Source organism: Pistacia vera, unplaced genomic scaffold (assembly GCF_008641045.1).
Source record: "Pistacia vera cultivar Batoury unplaced genomic scaffold, PisVer_v2 Contig212, whole genome shotgun sequence".
NCBI classification, from domain to species: Eukaryota; Viridiplantae; Streptophyta; class Magnoliopsida; order Sapindales; family Anacardiaceae; genus Pistacia; species Pistacia vera.
In genome coordinates this window covers 1,282,331-1,305,291 of record NW_022196016.1, presented here as the reverse complement: position 1 = coordinate 1,305,291, position 22,961 = coordinate 1,282,331, and the positions used below count along the sequence as shown (strand labels likewise).

General features: G+C 36.8%; 1 protein-coding gene across 5 annotated transcripts; it reads right to left on the bottom strand.

Annotated features, from left to right (window-relative positions):
- Positions 1-650: 650 nt before the first annotated feature.
- LOC116129625 (putative UPF0481 protein At3g02645) lies at positions 651-3,308 on the bottom strand. 5 transcript variants are annotated; one of them, XM_031415354.1, is made up of 3 exons: positions 3,172-3,308; positions 2,199-2,283; positions 651-2,085 (listed from the first exon to the last, which is right to left on the bottom strand). In XM_031415354.1, exon 3 carries the CDS (start codon positions 2,065-2,067, stop codon positions 796-798), a length of 1,272 nt encoding a protein of 423 aa, XP_031271214.1. In that variant the 5' UTR covers positions 2,068-2,085; positions 2,199-2,283; positions 3,172-3,308; the 3' UTR covers positions 651-795. The 5 variants fall into 5 exon arrangements, with proteins under 5 accessions (XP_031271214.1, XP_031271215.1, XP_031271213.1 ...); XM_031415355.1 differs by lacking the exon at positions 3,172-3,308 and adding an exon at positions 2,406-2,424 and having other exon boundaries at positions 2,199-2,273; XM_031415353.1 differs by having other exon boundaries at positions 651-2,273.
- Positions 3,309-22,961: the final 19,653 nt, after the last annotated feature.

Sequence of the window (22,961 nt, the reverse complement as noted above, 5' to 3'; positions counted from 1 at the left end):
AAATAATAACTGACTAGTGATAGCTGATGGACTGGCCTCTGCTTCACCTTGAGCTACTTTAAACACTCTAGCATTAGTACCTCTGGGAGTTTGTGCTGCAATGGAAGAGGAGCTTTACAATCTTGTGGCAATGGGTTCTACTATAGGCATTTAGATTTTCCACAAGATCCGAGTAGTAAAAGTTAGGATTGCATATGGTAGTTTCCTTCACAAGGTCACGAAAAATAATTGCTAAACCTTCTCTATCACTTGACCTAATTTTCGGTTACTCCATTTTGACGAAGCAGCTCCACATCTTTTCCAGTATTGATAAGCAGCTCTATTTTTGGCTGGTCTTCCTTAATCTCCAGTTTCGCTCCCCTTTGATTTTCTTTCGTTTAGTTAACTTCATTTTGATTCTTTCCTTTCACATCCCTCGAACAATTTGGTGCAGAGCTCTTGAAATGAGGTACATAGCTGAGTGATTGAACTAATTTGTTGGTCTTCCAGTGTAATTCTCGAAGACCAGGAAATTCATTAATTCAACTTTAAACAGAACTTCTGTTCCAATAACTATTTTCAGTTTCCCATTTTTTAATCTAATATCAAATAAATGAAGGCGTGTGTATAACATTCTTAACCAAATTTCATCTCTGCCACAAAAGTGTAAAGCAATTCATCACTCGGAACATTTGTAAAATCATACACAGTGGTAAAAATAAACAAGCAGCCATTTTACACAATCAACCTCTCTTAATTAATTCTCATATTAAACTGGCATATAAATGAAATCCTTGCAAAGGTATCTCGAAATAGCTACAACGCAATGACAGAACAAACTGCTTGTATGAAGGTGAGAACGAGAAGAATTACAGCTGCAATGACAGAGATAGAAGCCCATGGAGTGTTGAAATGATTTTGTTTCAAGGCCGCCCTCCACTTGTTCCACGGGGTTCCACAGTAGGCGTTTAGTTGATTAACAAGATCTGTATAGTAAAACGAGTCAGTCTTTGTATCACTCTCTTGGCCAAGCTTCTGAAAAACAGCTGTCCCTCCTCCTTTACCCCAGATATAATCTTCAATAACTCCATTTTGAATGAGTATTTCCTCATCTTTTCGAGTGCGAACAAGGCGATTCATAAGTACAATGAAGTCATTCGAATATCTGGTACTGCAATTTAATTGCTCATAAGCTAGGAGATTCATGAACAAGATTTCCGTATCAGCAACTATTAACAATTCTGGAATTTCCAGAATCCCATTTTTGAATGTGATATCAAAAAAATATTTGCTTGAACCAACCTTAAACTTGACTCCAGCTTGCTCAAGTTCTGTTATAGCAGGTGTGGTTGCAGTTTTGAATTCATTTTGTGAGTGCAACTCTGGTGGTTGAAGACAAAGTCTTAACCAATCGAGTAAGTGTTTCCCTTCAGAAAAACAGTCTTCGAGAAAATTTTCTTCTATTTTCAATAGACAACAACCAACCATATCCATCTTCAAATTACGGATTAGTTTGAACAGGGAAAGTTCATCAGGCATTCCCTTCATGGGCATGGCTAGCTCAAACAAGCCCTTAAGCATGAACATTGGAAGTTGATTTTCTAGCTTCCATATGTCAGGCCATAAATCAAAAAAGATGGAAGAAGATATATATGCAGACTGCCCTCCACTGGAGATCCTGTTGCACTTTAGTAAAAATTCAATGACAAAGGCTGCATCAAGTAATATCATTTCTACAAACTCATTACTTTCTATACTAATGGTTTCTGCATAACATTCACGCAGTTCTACTTCTTTATCCTTTACATATAAAAGAAAATCCATAATACTTTTCTCTGTTCGGTGAAGGAAATCTCGTAAGAATGCCAGTTTTTGTTCTTCCATGGCTTTTAGTTCCTCTATGCCATGGTGAAATGGACCGATGGAAACTGCCCGAGGAGAGCATGCACTTTCGTTTAACTGTCGGATTCGTTGAGAAATTCTATAAATGCAACACTTTCTGGACAAAGGATGCAAGGTTCTAAGCTTCCCATTCAATGTATCCGCCAGTTTCTCGATATCAATTGATGCATGCTCCCTTTTCTCCATAATTGCTTTCTCTATCCACTACCAATTGTCAATGAAAAAAGAAATTAAAATCTACTGTCATACACACGAAATTGTTGAAATTTACATTCCTTTCAATATGATAAGAGCTCATGACAACAAGCAGGACTTACCTGCGGATGAAAAAGTTAAGGAAACGGATTCAAGAAACTTAAAGACCGAGGGAAAAAGACCTTGAGATTTGAGCTCTGCAATTAGCTAAATCACACTGACTTATATAATCAGAAACTTGCGAATTTGTTCTTAAATGGAATTCTTCTCATCATGGCGTAAACCATGATTAAAATAAAGTTGTCGGTGGCTTTTAATCTGAACCTTACTATTACGGGTCAAAAGAAATATCAATCTTTCTTTCTTTCAAGTGTAATCAAGCCGAGCCGAGTATTGAGAGGCTCGAGCTCATCTCGGCTCGGCTGGACTAGTCGAAGCTCGAGCTCGACCGAGCTTCAATTATTGAGCTCAAACTCGAGCCCGACTCGGTTGTAATCGAGTCAAAATCGAGTTCGAGCCTGAGCTTGAATCACCTGACTTAGAAAAGAGAGACAGAAAGGAAGGAAGAAAGAATAAAGAGGAGAGCGAGAAGAAATAATCACTCAGATTAACACCGGTAACATGTTTAATCATATCAAATCTATTAAACACCATCAGATTTCAAGCAATAAACAACTCCACAAAGCCACCGACCATGCTTTTTTACATTAAATTCTTCGAATTTGTAGCTATAAACATCTTATTCATAAGCTTAATCACTGTTTCTAAACAAAAACCAATTCATTTGTAAACTTAGAAACCAATTAAAACGAAACAAACCATGTAGAAATCAGAACAAAACATAAAGGACTAAACTTTCATGAATCTTAACAATAACCCAGATGCCCAAATCACAAACAATCACCAAAAGAATCAAACTTTGACCTCAACTTGAACTCAAAACACCACTCAACCAAATCCAAAACCGACCAAAGCCACTCCTTAAAACACAAACCAAACCATACTTTGAACAAAAACAAACACAAACCAAACCATACTTTGAACAAAAACAAACACAAACCCACATCAAAACACGTCTTGTTAGCTCTAACATACCTAAAAGTGAAGCTTAGCCGAGGCACTGACGGTGTTTCAGCTTCTTCTCTAAGAGTTAACAAAACCAACCAAGCAACCGCTTGTATTCAAGATATTGGCTTTAGATCCAAAAAGTGAAGTGGGGTTTTGTGGAGAAAATTTAGCTGCCCGGTCCCCCAAGTATCTATTTAAGAAAATGGCCTTGAAACTGTTCATCAAATTTTTTATAATTTAGAGAAGATGACGTGGCATAGTTAGGATTAATTAAACACGTAATATAGGTTAAAATAAAAAGATTAAAACATATGTGGGCCGAATTAGAAATAATAAAAGTTTTCAAAATTTGAAATTTCGCAAAACAAGCGCCACTAACTATTCACCTCGCTTAATCGAAATTCATCAGTTGAAAACGCGATTTCTTGAACGAAAAGGAGACGCGATTTTTTTCGATCGAACACCAATTGATTTACACCCTAAATCAATTTCTTGAACCCTAAACCGAATACAGTCGCGATTTTCGGCGATATAGTCGCGATTTTCGATCGATTTGTTGAACCCTAAAAGCGATTTCCTTAACCGTAAACGAAAACTGTGCCATTTTCGGCGATACAGTCCAGATTTCCAATCGAAACTGCAAACTTTGACACCAAATTCAATCCAAAACCATGAGTGACACTGACAATGAGGAGGGAAGCCCAACGCCACTTTGAATCCTAGATTCCGGTGGCGCAAGCAGTTCAATGGCTGCTCCGGTGGATCATCTGACCATTGAAGGTGGTCCACACGTAGAGGAGACGCCGGCGGCACAAGAACAGAGGGAAGAACCAGCAAAGGGGTCTGAAGACGAGGAGTCAGGCGAGAATTCAGGCCAGAAGGAGGATTCCGGAGAGAATTCAGGCTAGGAGGAGGATTCCGGCGAGAATTCAGGCCAGGAGGAGTCACCGGAGGATCCAGGCGACGAGGAGAAGGCTGGCGAAGATACGGTACATAGTTTGGGAATGTTGCTTGTAATTTCGCTTAAGCGATCATTTGTATCGTTTAAGCGATTATTCTGTTTTACTCGTGATCGTAGCAATGATCGCTTAATCGATAAAAATGATCGCTTAAGTGATCTGAGATCTGGGCAGATGATTCTGCCTAGACCAAAGATTGCTTAAGAGATCATGAGTGTTTACTCTTGGTCGCTTAAGCGATCTTAGGTCTGGGCAGAATCACAGATTAAGAGATTCTCAGTTAACTTTTGGTCGCTTAAGCGATTTAAAATCGCTTAAGCGATCTTGCATGAGACAGTAAAGATCTCTTAAGCGATCCGAGATCGCTTAAGCGACTACAGTGGTTTTGGTTTATTTTTGTTGATGACATTTTATTTATATCGATTGTGCAGATTGTGCGGACCGTAAACTGTAGAGAGTACGAGTTGGAGCCTATAAGTGAGAAGGTACCCTACTTCCCTGCAAGGGTGACGGTGAGGTCGAGCTGGGAGGTTTTTGACAGAATAAGGGCCATTTTAGCTAGAATGAGGCACGGTGAAAGAGATTTTGGTGACACTTGTTTCGGTCAGTTTTTAAGAATCGGAAAAAAGTGGAAAAAGTCATTTTGGGGGCAGGGAGTGCATTACATGTTGATGCACTCAGTAAAATGCAAGAAAAAAAATGAAATGTGGTTCGTGGTGGAGGGAAAGCCACTACGGTTTGGTATGATGGAGTATGCGTTGGTGACGGGCTTAGGATGCGGGAAAGTGCCAACTAAGGCGGAGGCAGACGCAGTAAGGACGAGTGCGGGAGCCATAAACTTTTGTAAAAAGGTTTTGAAAGGGGCAAAGTCTATTACAGGAAAAGTTTTAGAGAAGAGGCTATATACAGTTCGGTTTAGTGATGCAGAGAAGATAAAAGTGTGCTTGATATTGTTTTTACATTCTATCTTATTGGCTGGTGACTCAACAAAAGCTGTTGAGAAAGATTGGTTGCTGTTTGTAAGCGACTTGGAGTTCTTTAATTCTTATCCGTGGGGACGGATATCATTTGAGCGAACCATCAAGAGCCTGAAAAAACCAGACATGGCGTTAAAGCATGTCGAATGGGGCGGGAAGGCTAAACCAAGCACGTATAATTTGTTTGGCTTCCCATGGGCAATGCAGGTAAATATTAATAGCTCTATGTTATATTTTTTATAATATGTGTGTTTGAATAATGACATGGACTGTTTTTTTACAATGTAGGCTTGGATGTACGAGGCCATCCCTGTCTTCGCTAAGGCGGGGGGGAGGAGCAACAATGTGAATGTGCAACAGCAATTTCCTAGGATGTTGCGGTGGCATGTCGAGAGCTGTAACCATTGGGATTATGGCCAATTAGAGATTGAGATTCAAGCAGCTGGGGTAAGATTGAAGGATTAAGCTTTTGAATATGCAGTTGCTTTTTTATTTTGCTTCAATCTGATTGATTTTTATTTCTTATTGCAGGGAGTCGTCCGTCCCTTTTTGACCGCTATTGGGGATGAAGCGGAAGAGGACTATGTCACATCTTTCAGAGCAATGGAGGATGAAAGGGATGAACAGATAGACCGCCTGATGCGGGACCTAAAAGGGGTCACGCATGTGATGGCAGTTGCAGGGCCATTGCTTGACAATGTCGTTGATGCTGAGGATAATGAAGCTCGGGGGGCCGAGGATGAGGAGGAGAAGAGGGAGGAAGAGGTTCGTATGCCTCAGCAAACCGGTACAACAAGTACCGCTTTGCCGAGACATCGGCGTAGGGAGAATGAGGTTGTTGACCTCATAAACGGCCTGTTTGAGAGTTTTACAACAGCCGTTTATGCAAAGCTTGAGAAGATGGAAGAAACAATGAAAAGGGTGGAGAAGAAAGTGGATAAGGTGGGAGGGAAAGTAGGTAGAATGGAGGGCGAAGTTGGTACAATGGAGGAGGAAGTTGGTGGAGAATTAAAGGCGGTTGAAGTGCAAACTGGCTTGAAAAGAGAGAGCCGAAAGAGCAAGTTTGTGAAATCGCCTTACATGGTAGTGACACAGGTAAAGAAGAAGAAAATGAAGAAACAAATGGAGGAACAACCAGAAAGGGAGGAGGTTGAGGAGGTTGGTGGTGGAAGTGGGGCGGTGATAATGGAGGAGGGGGAGTTGGGAGGCGAAGGAAGCGGGGATGTAAAATTGGAGGAAGGGGGAGGAAGTGGGGAAGGGAAATTGGACTCAAATGTCGATTTGTATAGGCCAATAGAGGAAAGGAAAAAACTCTTTTATGCCTATTACAATGGATCGGGAATTGATGGCCATATAAAGTGTAAGACAGGGGATTATCCCCGGGAATGGTTTCAGAAGTTGTTGACGATGGGGACGTGGCTTGAGGACTCGGTGAGTTATTTTCACTTAATTTTCCTTATTTTTGCCTGTGTTTTCCATACTTATCTTGTTGTTTTTATTTGATGCAGCACATCGATGAGATATTAGCACTGATGAGGCTACGATAGACTAGTGATGGTGATCTGTTGTATCCTGACTGTACTATCACCGATGTGGCGTTTGGGCAAACGCTTGTTTCGGCATATCGCACTTTAATTAAAAATATCGTTGCTAGTGGTGTAGTAAAAGGACCGAAGCGAAAACGATTAGCCGCACAACAGTCGGACTGCATCCCTGATGATTTCCGGTTTGATGACAGGATTATGCAGTACGTAAAGGGGGATCGGCCCAAATATGGCCACGGTTGGGCCTTTGTTAAAAAAATATAATACATCATCCTCATCAAAAAGATGCACTGGATAGCAGTCGTTGCGCATCTAGAGGAGGGGTTTCTGAAGATCCTTGACTGCAACCCAACCATTTGTCGAGACAAGCAGTTGGAGGTCGAGTTGGACCCACTGTCCAGGTTGTTCCCGCGGCTGTTNGGCTACTTTTGTCAAAGCATTCTTCCATGTCTGAATCTTCTCTTCAAATTGTTCTTCTGTCATTTGTAGCTTTTCTAACTTCTCCTTATTAAAACTTTCTACAAGCTTGGCAAATTCATCCCCAAAAGTTCCAGTCTGATTCCTTATATTTGATGGATCTACATGATAGAAAATTGGTAGGACTATCTGTTGGTGCCTTTGTTTGCATTCAATGATCTTCGTAAGTTCTTCAAGGCACCATCTAGAAGAGGCGTACCTTTCTGAGAAAATGACAACTAAAATAGCTGATTCTTCAATTGCATTCATAAGAGATGACGAAATTTCATCTCCTTTCTTAAGCTCGTCATCAAAGGAAACAGTGATATTTTTCTCAAGCAAAAGTCCACGTAAAGTGCTGGCAAAACAATAGCGAGTGTCCTCCCCTCTGAAATTAATGAAAACATTGTGCTTCTTTATTACTGAAGGAGTAGTGGAAGAAGAAGAAGAAGATGCCATCTCAACAAAACTCAAAACAACATCTCAAGAACACATCTCAAAATTATAAAAGCATATCATTGGTTAATCTCTAAGCAACTTCCCTGAAACTTCAATAAAGTCTATGCCACTCAATTTAGAGAAATTTTCATGAATGACCATTTCTTAATGGTGACATTAATTAATTGACTGGGAGTTGTACCAAATAATGTTCTCACCTAACTTTCCTCTTTTTTAAATTAATTACTTAGTCTTCGCCGGACCATAGCTTTTTTGTTTTTTTTTTTTTTGGCCAAAAGAATATGGAATACATGAAATTGAATGGTTAAGATCTCTCTATTTATTTGTTTTCCCTTCTACTTCCAAAACACAATTTTTTTTTCCCTTCTTATTCCTTAAAAAAAAATAAATAATAAATAAAAAATTCCTTTGGACTCTCTCATGGTTTCTCCGGTTCTCCCCAACATGTCTTCTCGCAACAGAAATAAGAGTAATGAGTTTTAATATTTGGTGGATATCCCTCTTTATCATTTAAAAAAAAAAAAAAAAAAAAAATCTTATACTATTAAACAAGCCAAATGAAATCCATTAGCATTTAACAATACCATTAACGTATTTAATGCATTTAATATTTAATATTACCCAATTTATAGTATTATAAATCGTCCTTTTATACTTACTTTAAATTGTTATATATTTAATCCAAATTAATGTAAATAAAAATATTAAAACATCCATTTATACATTATATTAGGAAGTTCATGATATAATTTATAGTTTATTTAATATTTGACAAATTATTTCACTTATCTCATTAGCTTAAAATCTTATGAATTTTGAAAATCTTATGAATTTTTACCTAGTTTCTCAAATTAGGAGTGACTAAAACAATTTCACACATCTGTTTTCCTTCATATAGTTTACTCGAGCAAATAAAATAGAGCTCTTCAAAAGTATATAAAATTATAAATATAGTTTGAAGAACCCCACCGAATATATATATATTTGTTGATTGCCTTAATTTAGTATGTTGAAATTGAAACTTAATGTTACAATAGTTGAAAATATGACATTGACAAGACAGACATCNTGACAAAAGTAAACTACTCTTTGTCCTTCAAATGCACCCAAAAAGAAAAAATAAAACTTCTCAAATAGAAGCACTTAAGCTCCATAACAACTAGTAATCACAAACAACACACCTAAAAAGAGTTCAACTTTAAGATAAAGATCATATTTTTAGTACAAAAACACTAAAAAATGACTCTGTTAAAACAAACGCATTTCCCAAAAACACAAAAACTTACAGGCTTTTGATAGTAATAGAACAGAGAAGGACCCAAAAAGCGCTTTCTTTTCTCAAGAACTTGTCAGCAGAAGGACCCAAGTATGGCTTAGGCTGATAGTCAAAGGGCGGTAACTGAGGCGGCAAGGAAGAAGAAGAATCATCATCACTAGGAACCGCAGAGAGCGAACTGCAGAGACTCCTCCTACAGTTCCCATAAAGCACCGGCTTCCTCTTCAAGATTGGCCTCTGCAAAAACGCCATTAAAACCCCACTCTCCTTCCAAACTTTCCCTTCTTTTCTAGAAACGAAAACAAGAAGTGAAAATGTAAAGCAAAAGGGTCCAAAGAATATAAATAAATTTGGTGAATTGGCGCTTGTCAAGTCATGAAGTTCATTGAACACTAATAACTTGGGGAGTTGATTTGTTGTGGATTCATTTAACTTAATTAATGAGCGTTTGATTGTGATTATGGATACGTATGATATATAATATAAAAATTAAAATTAGGGGAAACTAAATAGTACTAAATTAAAGAGAAGAAAAATGACGGTTCTTCTTCTGATGTCCAGCCAGATAGATTAGTTGCTTCTGTCAAAGCATTCCTCTACTTCTGCACCTTATCTTTCAATTGTTCTTCTATGATTTGAAGCTTCTTTAGCTTCTTGTTGTTAAAGCTTTCTACAAGCTTAGCAAATCCATCCCCAAAAGTTCCCGTCTGATTCCTCACATGTGATGGATCTATGTGATAAAACGGGTATTACCACCTCAATTTGCGTTTTCTTGAACTCCAATATCTTCACAAGTTCTTCGAGACACCATCTTGAAGAGGCATAACCTTCTGAAAAAATAATAACTGAAATCTTTAATTCTTCAATTGCATTCTCGAGAGAGGACGAAATGTCCTCTTCTCTGTTAAGTTCATCATCAATGAAAACATTTATACCAAAAGAGTTCAAAACTCCAGGTAAAATGCTTCGAATATGTGTTGCGGGTGGCGAACAGGTGTTTGTATAAGCTCTAAAATCAAACGAAGCTGATTGTATCTGTTTATAACTCTTTCTAGCTGGAAGCTTAATTTTATTATTTTATTTTTGGCTAACTATTTTGGCCAAATATATTATCATATTACTTATATTTAATTTTAAAATTTTATTATATAATTTTATTTATTATTTATATTTTTTTAATAATAAAATATACTTATAAATCACATTTTCTCAAACGCGTTAATTATTTATCAATGATTTACAAGTATTTTAACCGAATGCATAACTGTTTAAATTTTAAATATTTACGAGTTCAAATTACGTTATAAATACTAACTGTTTAGAAGCTAATTTATATAAACTCGAACAAACAAGCTCTAAGAAATACATTATACTTCTTTTCTGGGCAGATGTCATTTTAGAAAGAATCGCTTAAGCGATACGTAAGGTCGCTTAAGCGATCATAGTCTGGGCAGATGTCATTCTGCCTCAGAAAGATCGCCTTAAGCAATTCGGTTTAGTGCCACTTGTTCCGTTATTATATTTATTATAAACATATAGTTTCTTTTTACACGTCAATATGAACTTCAAGGTTTACGATTCATTCAGAGCACCTTTCTGTTATTACATTTATATAAACACATATAGTTCCTTTACAACGTCAGGTATGCAAACCTATAGGGTTTACGATTCGTTCAGAGCACCTGTTCGTTATTACATTATATAAAACATATAGTTCTTTTACACGTCGTATGAAACCTTAGGGTTTACGATTCGTTCAGAGCACTCTTTCGTTATTACAATTTATATAAAACATATAGTTCTTTTACACGTCAGTATGAAACCTATAGGGTTTACGATTCGTTCAGAGCACCTTTTTGTTATTACATTTATATAAACATATAGTTCTTTTACACGTCAGTATGAAACCTATAGGTTTAGAATTCGTTCAGGCACCTGTTTGTTATTACATTATATAAAACATATAGTCTTTTACACGTCAGTATGAAACCTATAGGGTTTACGATTCGTTCAGAGCACCTGTTCCTTATTACTTTATATAAAACATATAGTTCTTTTACACGTCAGTATGAAACCTATAGGGTTTACGATTCGTTCAGAGCACCTGTTCCGTTATTACATTTATATAAACATATAGTTCTTTTACACGTCAGTATGAAACCTATAGGGTTTACGATTGTTCAGAGCACCTCTTCCGTATTAATTTATATAAAACCATATAGTTCTTTTACACTCGTATGAAACCTATAGGGTTTACGATTCGTTCAGTGCACCTGTTTACAGTATCTAAACATATGGGGTTTACGATTCTGTTCAGTATTTTTATATTTGTTGCTTAATTTTAGGAAATTAGTAATTTTTAATTAATATTTTCGACCATTAAGTGATATTAATTTCATTAATACCAAAAATGAAAAGTTTAAAAATTAACAAAAACCCCCCACCCACCCAACTTCCCAGATTTGGCTACTCGTCGACAGCAACAAACGACCGAAAAATGGCGGTAATGGCCAGAATTTGTGACCTCTTTCTGGCCAGATCACCTAGGTGGATGTGGCCGGAAAAGGCCACATCTTGCCGTCATGGACTTTCAATGAAATGTCTGACTTTGACGGTCAACGACGGCCAAATGTTGGCCATCGTTGACCAACAACGACGGCCATATATTTGGCTGTTGCAGACGACAAGATCTAGACTTTTCTGTTCATCTACGGCCAGTTCTGGCAGATCGTCTGGCCTTTTCCGACCACATTCGTGGTCGATCTGGCCAGAAAAGGCCATATAGAGGCCTTATCGGCCAGATCCGACCACTGTGCATCGTAACGCCCTTTCCCGATAAGATTTCGGCTCCGGTGGCCAGAATCTGGCACCGTGGGTAAGTGGGGGTGTATTTGTTAAATTTTAAAACTATTTGCACAAGAATCGCTTAAGCGATACAATGGATCGCTTAAGCAATCATGTGATTGGCAGAAGCAAATCTGCCCAGGTGCATGATCGCTTAAGCGATCCGTGATATCGCTTAAGCGAATCTTGTCTTTTTCCCATGGTCGATTAAGCGATCGTGGATCGCTTAAGCGATCATGCACCTGGGCAGAATCAATCAGTCCAAGTGCACGATCGCTTAAGCGATCTGTGTATCACTTAAACGATCCTGTTACGAACAAGGTTCTAAAACCCGGACCGGACCGGGTGGTTGAACCGGTCCAACCGCCACCCGCTTGTATTTCCGGTTTAAAGAGAGCAAATAACCAGAATTTACAGTCAAATCGTTTCAAACCGCAGTTGGACCGTCTCACTGTAGCAAACCGACGGTCCAACCGGTATTTAACAAATTTCTGGTCCACACCCCCATCCGGTTTAACACATGAAATGAGAAAAAAAAATTTTAAAAATTAAAAACTACAGTTGCTCAATGCTCAGTTGCTCACAGTCGCACACACAAACTCACAAAGTCAAAGTGTCAGACTTTAACAAATTTAATTTTCATTTTTCAATTTGCTATTTTGCTTTTGAGTTTTGAGCTACAGATCAGATACAGAGTCGTCTTGCACTCTTGCGGTCTTGCCTCTTCTTCAGTTTTTCATCTTGGATTGCTACTGCCAGTCTGCCATTCGCGATCTCCTCCACTCTCCAGTCTATCACTTTTTCATCTTGTTTGCAGTACAATTCTGTCTCCATCCCTCTCCAGTCTAACAACACTTTTTCATCTTGGTTTTGCAATACATTCGCGATCTCCTCCACTCTGCCAGTCCTACCACTTTTTCATCTGTGGTTTCAGTACATTCGCGATCCTCCTCCACTCTTCCAGTCTATCATCTTTTTCTATTTTGCATCTTGGTTTTTGACTGGGGTTTTTAATACCTCTAATAGGTGGGAGAAATCTGAATTTGTTTTGCGCCGTTTTTGCGTTTTTGCTTATTTCTCTTGTCATTGATGGTTTTTTAAACTTTAATTAGGTGGGTATCTAAATTTTTTGCCATTTTTTGTGCGTTTTTTGTTGCTTATTTCAGTATGCTGATATCAGCATGACATCATGCTGACGTCACCGGTCGACCGACCGGTCCATCGGTCAGACCGTTCGAGACCGAACCACTTTTGGCTGGGTCATGCCCGATCCGATTTCAAAACATTGGTTCGAAAACACTTTGTCGCTTAAGCGATATACTAGTTCGCTTAAGCGTCGTGGGCAATATATACTTTTGCACCTTTTCTCCTGAATTTGACAAACTAACAATTACCAACACGTATTAATTCCATACTTTTTCCTCATTTGACAACCTAATTTCCACACTAAAATCACCAACAAATATTTAGACCATGTAATAAAATACCCAATAAAGGATAATTTATTAAGGTAGCATAAATTTAAACATCAATTTGAAAACCATAACTCATCAACGGTGCCCTTCTAACTCCTTGAATTTCATCCTTCTTCGAACCTAATGACTTCTGGCAATTGCTTCTCTTGTGGACCAGGTTGCTTGCAAATGAGCACTTATTCATCTCCGGGAACCTCAAAGGCTGATAGAATACGCTTAACCCTTTTTCCTCCCCTTTGGTGTCTTCTTGAATGCGGCTGATACAATGTCACCACCTTTGGCGCACTACCCACGGCTCTCTCTGAGGCTCGGATATCTCGTTTCTGAATATGCTAGCATTTAGTGATATGTTCATTAGAACGGAAGCAAGTTCATGTAAATTCTTGAACCAAATCCGCGCTTCCGTTGGTGTTTCATGCTGCTATGCATAGGACAGGTAAACTTGAATTTCAGCACTTACAGCTGCAATTTTTGTAAACAAGTTAACTAGGGCATCCGGGACCATAGCTGCGCACAGTAAACTCTTGCGCATTAAGAGGATAGGCCAAACAGTGCATTTGAACAGTTCCATAGTTCTCAGCAATAATTTTTCAGCTGATGGAACAAGGGTTGTAGTAAAATTATCTGACTCCGACGATGCTCATGGAACCACCGCGACAGTGTCCTTTGATTGCATCAAAAAGTGCAACTATCTTGAAGAACTCTTTTTCTATTAACAACTTCGAATTTATGGACTCAGCTATGTTCGTGGTCATACATCAAACCTTCTTCCAGGAAATGTAGCTCTACTCCATCTCTCGAAACCAACATCATGCTCAGATACTAGCAACTCTAACATCCTTGATTCGATTTGCTGGAAGTGCCCTTCGAACTCACAACCCAATAAGCTTTTGCTGCCATGTAGTATGTCTGAAGAGGCCAACACACTTAAACTTTGGTTTTATGTTCTCACCAAGGTGCCTCATACAGATTCCGTGATTTGCCTTGACTGTAATAGTGGCAATCCCCTTCTTTATAGAGTTTGCCTTCGGATATTATGCACAACTCTCACTGTCAGGCACTATCGTAGTAACTATTGAAAAAACCAAGTCCATGACTCGTCATTCTCAGAGTCACCACACACCATGCACCAAGATATGTTTGCTTCTCTGTCCTGTGCAGTGGCCCACCAACAATGTACCTCCATACTTTCCCGTCAGAAAGCAACCATCAGCCAACACCTTTCCATGTTTACAAAACCCCTTATAGCAGAACATAGAATCAAAAAAATATTTAACCTCATATTCCTATCCCACTTCAAAGCCGTCTTGCTACCTGGTTTGTCAACTCAAGCATAAACGGTACCTTCTAATACTGCGTACCCTGCTCCCGGCGTGCCCCTCACAAATCTTTTGCATGTTGTCTCCCTTTCCCACATTTCCAGTAACTAACAGCACATCCCAACTCTGTGCGCACAAGTCTCTGAATGTCTTTAGGATATGAACTTTTCCTTCGACGAACCGACTTTTGACAGATTGTCCAATAACATCAGCGGATGTTTGTCGATGCTCACCTGAAATATGTCCCAACCCACTGTGTGCTCACTGGTATATGTGCTAATACAACTTTCCGCTCTGCCACCTTCTACAATAAACCCCCACCCTTGCACTTTCGTCACGACATGCAACCGTCCACAGCCAATGATTTGATTTTTTGGTGAGACTCAAATTACCTTTCACAGCAACAATTTTTAGCTTCTCACCACTTCCTCTTTATTGTCAAATAAATACCCTATGCGCAACTCCGATCCATCCGTAAAGACAGAGCTGATTCACTATTACCTCCAATTGCCCCCTTGAACCTACATAAACGACCATAGTGTTCTCTTCCTCACAATCTACGCCTTCTGCATATCTGTATTTAAAGAATCTCTACATCTGTGGGAACTCTACGTGGTCCTCCTCCTCAACATTTTCATTCTCTGCCCCCCATCACCACCCTCTTCTATAGTGATCCTCCTCACCACCCACTTCACTTCCTACTCTTGATTTTTCACTAACATCAAGGGCCTCGTAGTTCAAATTAAAAACAGGCAAATCTCCGCCTACATCCTCGTTATCCCCTTCCTTGGAACCAACTTCCAATGGTTTCTACATAAGAAACCCTTAAAAATCGGCCTCGAACCATTATCGGCCATATCAATCATATATAACTTCACACTTTCATCCAACTTTATATTATAGGTACCTTATAATTTTCAGGAGCTCTGCTTGAAATATACTTCACAACTATATCACTACCGAGCAACTCAATACTCTTCTAATTATTTCATCACACCATCAAACTAACCTCTGTGCTCACAGCAATTGGTATAACTTCTTTGCTCTTCCCAATCCACTTCCACTACTTTCTTCCTCCACCCACTCACCAAAATATTCAACACCTAAACAACTTGCCCTATGTATAATAATAGCCAACTACCTGTAATGCTAAGAAAAACACATTCTTAATGTTGTCCAAGGGTTCAACTATTTTAAAAGAATCTGCACATTGCATATTTGGGTCTATGTATCGCTTAAGATCATGGTTATTTATTAGATCGCTTAACGCTCACGTGATCCTTAAGCGATCCAGTAAAAACCATGATCGCTTAAGCATTGGCCATTTACTGATCGCTTAGCGATCTGCTCCCATACAACAGATTTAACCAGATCGCTTAAGCGACTTATGCCACATACGATCCTTAAGCGATCTATCTGCTGCATTAACCAAACAGACCTACCAGATCGCTTAAGCATCCATCGTACCAGAACACATTTTCAGTCATCTCACCTACAATCGATCCATCATACCCAGAATAAATCACCCAGAACTAATTTATCAACAAAATTTCACTCCTTTCAACTTGCATTACATCAAACACAACCCAACAACCTAAACAACTAAATCAAAATCATAACCCAAACCCCATCCATTATTAAATCTTTGTAAATCTAAATATAAAATGTAAAAAGGATATACACATACTTACACGAAATGTCAGGAGGAGGAGGAGGGGGATCTTTCTGGAGAAGATGTTAATGGTGGAGGTAGAAGAAAGTGTTAATGGCAGAGGAACAAGAAGATATAGAGGAATGAGGAAGAAGAAGATGTACAGGAAGGAGGAAGAAGAAGAAGATGCAGAGGAAGAAGAAGATGTAGATGAAGCTAAGAAGAAGAGAAGAAGATGCAGAAGAAGAAGAAGATGTAGACGAAGCTAAGAAGAAGAGAAGAAGATACAGAGGTAGAGATGTGTTAATGGCAGGAGGAAGAAAAAGGGTGTTTGGGTTTGTTTGCAACAATTTCGGGTTTGTGAGAATATAGTATAATTTTGAAAAGATTACATAATACTTCTTTAATCATAATTAAACACTAATCAAGTTTAATTACCCTTAATCAATAATATGACTATTTACTTAAAACTTTAAAACTTGATAGCATTTTAATTAAATTAAAACTTGAGAGGTTTTTTTAATAAACTCTCCCAAGGTTTATTTGTCAACCAAGTCAATCGAGACATAATTATTCTATGGTGTTGTGAATAAGGATTGCATACTTGTTTCAATTTTATCAAAATAAAAAGATAAAAATTAAAAAACAGTCCCTACATATCAGGATAACTTACAAAAACATTTATTGTATTGACCTAAAAAGTGTATAAATGAATACATCTTTGCATGAAAAAAAAGGAGTTGGGTATGTAAGAATTAGACATAAATTTGAGCTTTTTTCTTTCTCTCTGTAAGCAAAGTATTTCTTCATCTTCGTATATCTTATGGACAATATCATAGAAATAGTCAGAAAATAATAAAATAACAGTGGATGTAGGGGTTGCTTTAAGTATCCGAACCATTATAAAAACCTCTCTTATTAGTATATTATTTATGTTTCTACAACATATATAATCTTAGTATCATATTCAAATCTCATGAATCAATCACGTATAATTTCTAAGACTCTCTTAGCACTTTACAAATACAAGTCATTGGTATCCAAAATCAAACATCAACATATGATATTGATGAAGGACAAATTTTATACACATCGGGGAGACTGATATGAAATCATGATGCTTTAATCGATTAAATTAAAGGTTAACAACAATTTATTAAGCTTGTTTAAACTTTGAACCTAGTACAGTATAATAATTTTATAATTGGGAATTTGTTAAGCGCAGAGAAAATATGAATTTTAATAAGTCTATGTTAGATATTTATTAATTTTCAGAATCGGTGAGAAAATACCCAAGTTTATATTAATTCCTTTGATAAAAATTAATTATATCTTCTTGGTCAAAAGAAGATAATGTTTTGTATAATTAATAATGTAGCGTTGGTGTGGCAAATAAAATCAGCTGATGCAGTACTGAAAAACTTAGAGGGTGTTTGTCTAAGCTTATGAAAATTAGCTTATAAGCAACAGGTGCTTATAAGCTAATTTTAGCTTATAAGCATTTGAAATTTTAAGCAATTACGTGTTTGGTTAAAGTACTTATAAGTGACTAATAAGTAATTGACGTATTTGGTAAAATGTGGCTTATAAGTACATTTTATTATAAAATGACTAAAAAAGGTACTACATTAAATAAGGGTATACTATTAAATTTTAAAATTAAACAAGGATAATGTGGTAATATACTTGGTCAAACTAGCTTATAAGCAGAGTGCTTATAAGCAAAAAAAAAAAAAAAAAGTACCTCCCCCCCAACTTATTTTTTTTGGCTTATAAGCTCAACTTATAAGCTCAAAAAAGTTATAAACAAACATTTCACTTAATTTAGAGCTTATAAGCTAGTTTGATCAACTTATAAGCTTAGACAAACACCCCCTTAATGTTATCAAAGCTAATCAAAACTTCACCAATCACCTCCCATGTGGTTGAGTTGATGCAGTACTGAAAAACTTAATGTTATCAAAAGCAATTGGCCTTGATTCCTTTCTACAAATTTGAATGTGATTTAAGGTCGTGCAGTGTAGGAAATTTTTATTCTTAATACGGTCACTTTCTTGGGCAACCTCATAACATTCTCTTACATTTATGCTATATTACAGTTGTCTATACTACGATTTACCGCCAATGTCATTACATTGTCATACTAGATCAGAGCATTTTATATTAACGCATATTGATCTAACCAATATCGTAAATTTTTATAGATATATATGGTGACTATAATTAATCTGGTGCTCTTATACGTAGCCCTTGAATTCTACAGTTAATATTGACTGAAATGATACTAATGACATACTTTGGACAAATTTTGGTGTGTGTTTTTGTGCGAATTGGGAAGGAAATGAGTAATTATCTCTGTTTCGAGCATTCCATGTTAAAGGATAATATAGGAATGTAAATTTGTCCTCAAGACCTCCCATATGAACCGCCGGCGGCCAGCCCAATATAAAACATTAATATTTTAGAGGTTACTGTATGTGTTGGGGTAATAATGAAGCAAGGAAAAATTGAATGCTTGTACTTTCTTTATGATTAAACAAAGCATGGCATGCAAGTTTATACATTAGTCTGTGCCTTCAAATAAAATCTACCAAACACGTTCAATTTAATGATCAACCGAATTTCTCTGAATAGTTAAGAAGCATCTCCTAAGTTTGTGTAAAGTATGCTCTTCAGAATCTAACTTTCATAATATATTAACTGAAGACATACTAAAATATATGCACACTACAAGAAAACTGGCATTCTGCGTCTAGCAAAATAAACGTAGAAGTCACTTTTAGACGCTAAGTCATTTTTAGTGTCTAAATTTGGTTGTCGCCCCTTAGTTGCATAGGGGTCGCAGATTTATAGTGCGTCTATTGTGGTTTAGACGCAAAAAAAATTTTTTTTGCGACTAGCAAAATAGTCGTTAAATGCTGGTCAAAAATGTCCCCCAACTTAGACCTAAAAGTATAAGGGTAATTTGGTAAAATTGTATAGCGACTAATCAATTAGTTGCAAAATGTCAGTTTTAGTGTCTATAATTTGTCGCGAATCCCACACAAATTAGACGCACAGGTATAGGGGTAATTTCGTAAAAGGCTTTCGCAACTATTTTGTTTGTCGACGATATTTGTGATCTATTAGTGACCAAAATTTAGTGGCTAATTGTAACTCTTTTAGACGCTGAATGTAGAATCCAAACGGTTTTATGATATTTACTATTTTATTAGTGGTCAAATGTATCTTTGGTGACCAAAATTTAGTAGTTAATTATAAAAATTTTAGATACTAATGTGTCCAATACGTTTTCGTGACTATTTTATAAGTGGCCGAATGTATCTTTTGTGACCAAAATTTAGTAGTTATTATAGTCATTTATAGATGCTGATTGGGAATCCAATAGGTTTTTGTGACTATTTTATTAGTAGCCGAATTTATCTTTAGTGACAAAATTTTAGTGGTTAATTGTATCATTTTGACAGCTAATGTGAAATCCAAAATGTTATCGCGACGATTTTTTAGACGTTGAATATGGAAGCAATTATACTAATTACTTTTTGCTACTAAAACATTAGTTGCGAATGTGTTTTTTAAATCATTTCATATTGACCTCTAGCGGAATGCAATTATGCTAAATGTCTTTTTGCTACTACAAAATTAGTTGTATGTGTTTTTTTTAGAGCATTTCGTATTGATCTCATTATACATTCAACATACAAAATAATAGACACAATATAAAAATCTGATCACTAAATCAAAATCATATTTTCATACATATATATATAGTCCATACATGGATTTTTTATGCATGATGGTAATAAAAATCCCAAATGCACTATCACATGTGTATAACCCAAAGAACAGCTGCAACCCACAATTTCCTTTTTGTACCTATCTATTTGTGCATAACTAACAAAAAAATGCCCACCCCATGTACACCCATCTAACACATATGCAAACAATCCTAAAAAGATGGTTCTACCCCTATGTCAAATATCTATTGTCCATACAACACAAAAATAACCATCAATACGTTAGCATGTCAAGTGTCACCAGTTCGGTATTTGAATAGCTGTAGCTGATGAGGACGAGTCTTCATCAGTTCGAAAGGCAAGTGCTGTCGATGTGGAGCTTTATCAGATTTACTAGTTCAAGGCTATAGTAGCTGCTTCATCATGCTTAACAGACAAACAATTTGATGGTGTTCAAGGCTTTTTATTTCTCTTTTTGTTGATCAAATAAGATTAGCTGGTCCTCCAACTGTTTAATCTTATTTTTGTTGTGTGCAAATGCACCTTAACTCTGCTTCTGCTACAGTGATTGATGCTGAATATGTGAAAATGCAAAATTCTTGTTAAATCCGGAAGCTTTACCTAAACTTCCTCACATATCTAGCTGCTGTTTTTCACTTTCCCCTGCTTGTGTTTCCTATTGCAACTCTATCATTTTTTTCCTACCATCAATTGAATGCATAATCAAAAGTCAACCAACAAACTAAATAGCAACATAAAAGAATACTACAGCACCAAACAAAAATAAGTCTGATGGGTACAAAAGCAAGTATCTCAAACATTATCAATCTAATACTAAAAGGAAATTTCTGACATAAGTTTTTCTATACACTATAACAAACAGATTACATTCACATATCTATGCATAAACATGCTAAGTAATTGGAAAGATAAGGGCTATTCATTTTCTCTAACACATAATTCTGCAAGAGGCATATTTATAAATCTGTGTTTAATTCTGCAAGAGGCAAACAAAGCCATATGTTAAATCTGTACATAGCATTTCCATTTTCAAGAGTGTTTAATCTGTACTCTCATCAGAGTGTATAAATCTGTACATATGCACATAAAGATGCCAAGAAATATTTTTATAACCCCATAGGATAGAGTTTCACTTGATGAGGCAAAGTCAAATTTTGGGATTCTGTTTAGGCTTTTGTATTTTGAAAAATAATGCCTTTGCTTGTAACAAACCGTTTGGGGGAAGCAATAACTTGAAGGACAGAAGACTCTGATTGAATCAGACCCAAATAGCTTTTTCAAAGAGTCTTTCTTTTCTTTAATTCCAGATACCCCATAGCTTTCTTGTGTCCTCCAAATGCTAATAAGTTAATGAGGATTAAGAGACAAGACTTTGGAATGACCCAAACAATAACACATAACTTTAAAGCTACAGAATTTGAAGAAACAAAAGATTATAGTTTCCTACTTCCTTCCTCACATCTAAAACTTTCAGTTTGGAGAAAGTAATATAAATCACAAGCCATCTCTGATTGAATCATCATCTTTGTATTGAGCTTCCTCATGAGTTAACAGCCAAGACAGGAGTTGAACTTTAGATGAAACTTTTCCTCTTCTCTAAGCTTTAAAAGTGGAAATTATAGCAAGAAGCATCATTGATTGACCAAATAAAGTATGTTCAAAGTAAAATACCCTGATGGTTCTAGATTTCATGCTTTATGTTCCTTTTTCATATCATCTAGATGTGTTCTCTATTTGAGGCAGGAAGGGGTGTTAACTATCTTCATCATCTTTCAAGTCTAGGAAAATTCAAAATTCTACCAAATGATTTATTAATAAAAGCAGTCTACTCTGAACCTTATTTAATTTATTTTTGCTCTAATTTATCTACATCATTAATCCAGAGTAAGTTCAATCTAAACTGATTATAAACCATGAAACAGGTTTTTCCCTACTAGCCAACCACAACAAAGTTATAAATTTGGTAACACATCAGGAAACTAAATGCCAATCTATCAAAAAATGCAGAAGGCAGCAACATAATTACAGGTGATCAAAAGAGACAGAGAAAGCAATGAGACTCAAATTAAAACAAATCTAGCATGGCAGTATGGAAGACGATTGATTTGAAAAATGATCATTTACATATAGCTCTCTTGGCTTGTTCATTAATCCGCCCTTTCTCCGTGCTCCAACGAGTGTCATGAAATAATTGTATAGGACCGACATATTCCCAACTTGTGCGCGCTTAATAATTCAATCGTCATTGACCTAAATTGAAATAAATTTAGTAAACAGGACAACTAAATGTTGTCATTTTGTATAGGTGAATATATTAAATACCTTTCCTGCTTTTGGTGCTGGATAAAGTTCTTGGAACCACGCGCGGGGTTACACCTCATCTTCGACTGGTTCTCAGTGTAAGTTTTGACTGCGTGCCCAACACCACAAAATCAGTAAATAAAAATACAATACATATATAAATAACATTAAAAGCCATGTTGACGCTTACCTGAAACTTTTCACTCGAAAAAAGGTCACAAGATAATCCAATCATCAGGATCTTAATTTCTTCTAGTCTATTCTGTAATGCTCCCCTTTAGTAGGCATATGCTTTGAATTTCTTGTGTAGGGCACTCTCGGAAGCTGTTGAATCTCTTACACAATTTGTGCTCAAGCATTTCAGCTATGGGGCTCGCATGACATCAATGTCAAACTTGGTCATATTCATCAATAATTACATGCATTAAACTTATATGGGTATTATATATTATTTTCATAAGGAAGTATGACATATGGATAATAAATTAAACTAACATACCGTGATACGAGCATCATTGTTTTTCGATCATCATCGTAGGGAACTTCTTCTCAAGTAAGCACTCTTAAGAGAGCATAGTTCCTGCGCACTATTCCTACCTCAATACTCCCTTGATGCATTTACTGCAGTAGTGTACTCCATCTTGCTTCTGAAAGTCTACATGCACACTTTGACTACGCTGTTTCTAGGAGTCTTTCGACATCCAACTCTCTACTCTTCCCACTGCTCATTCTTCTCCACTAAGTTCTCTACAAAATCAAAATAATGCATCACAACAGTTTATATCTATGTTATCACAA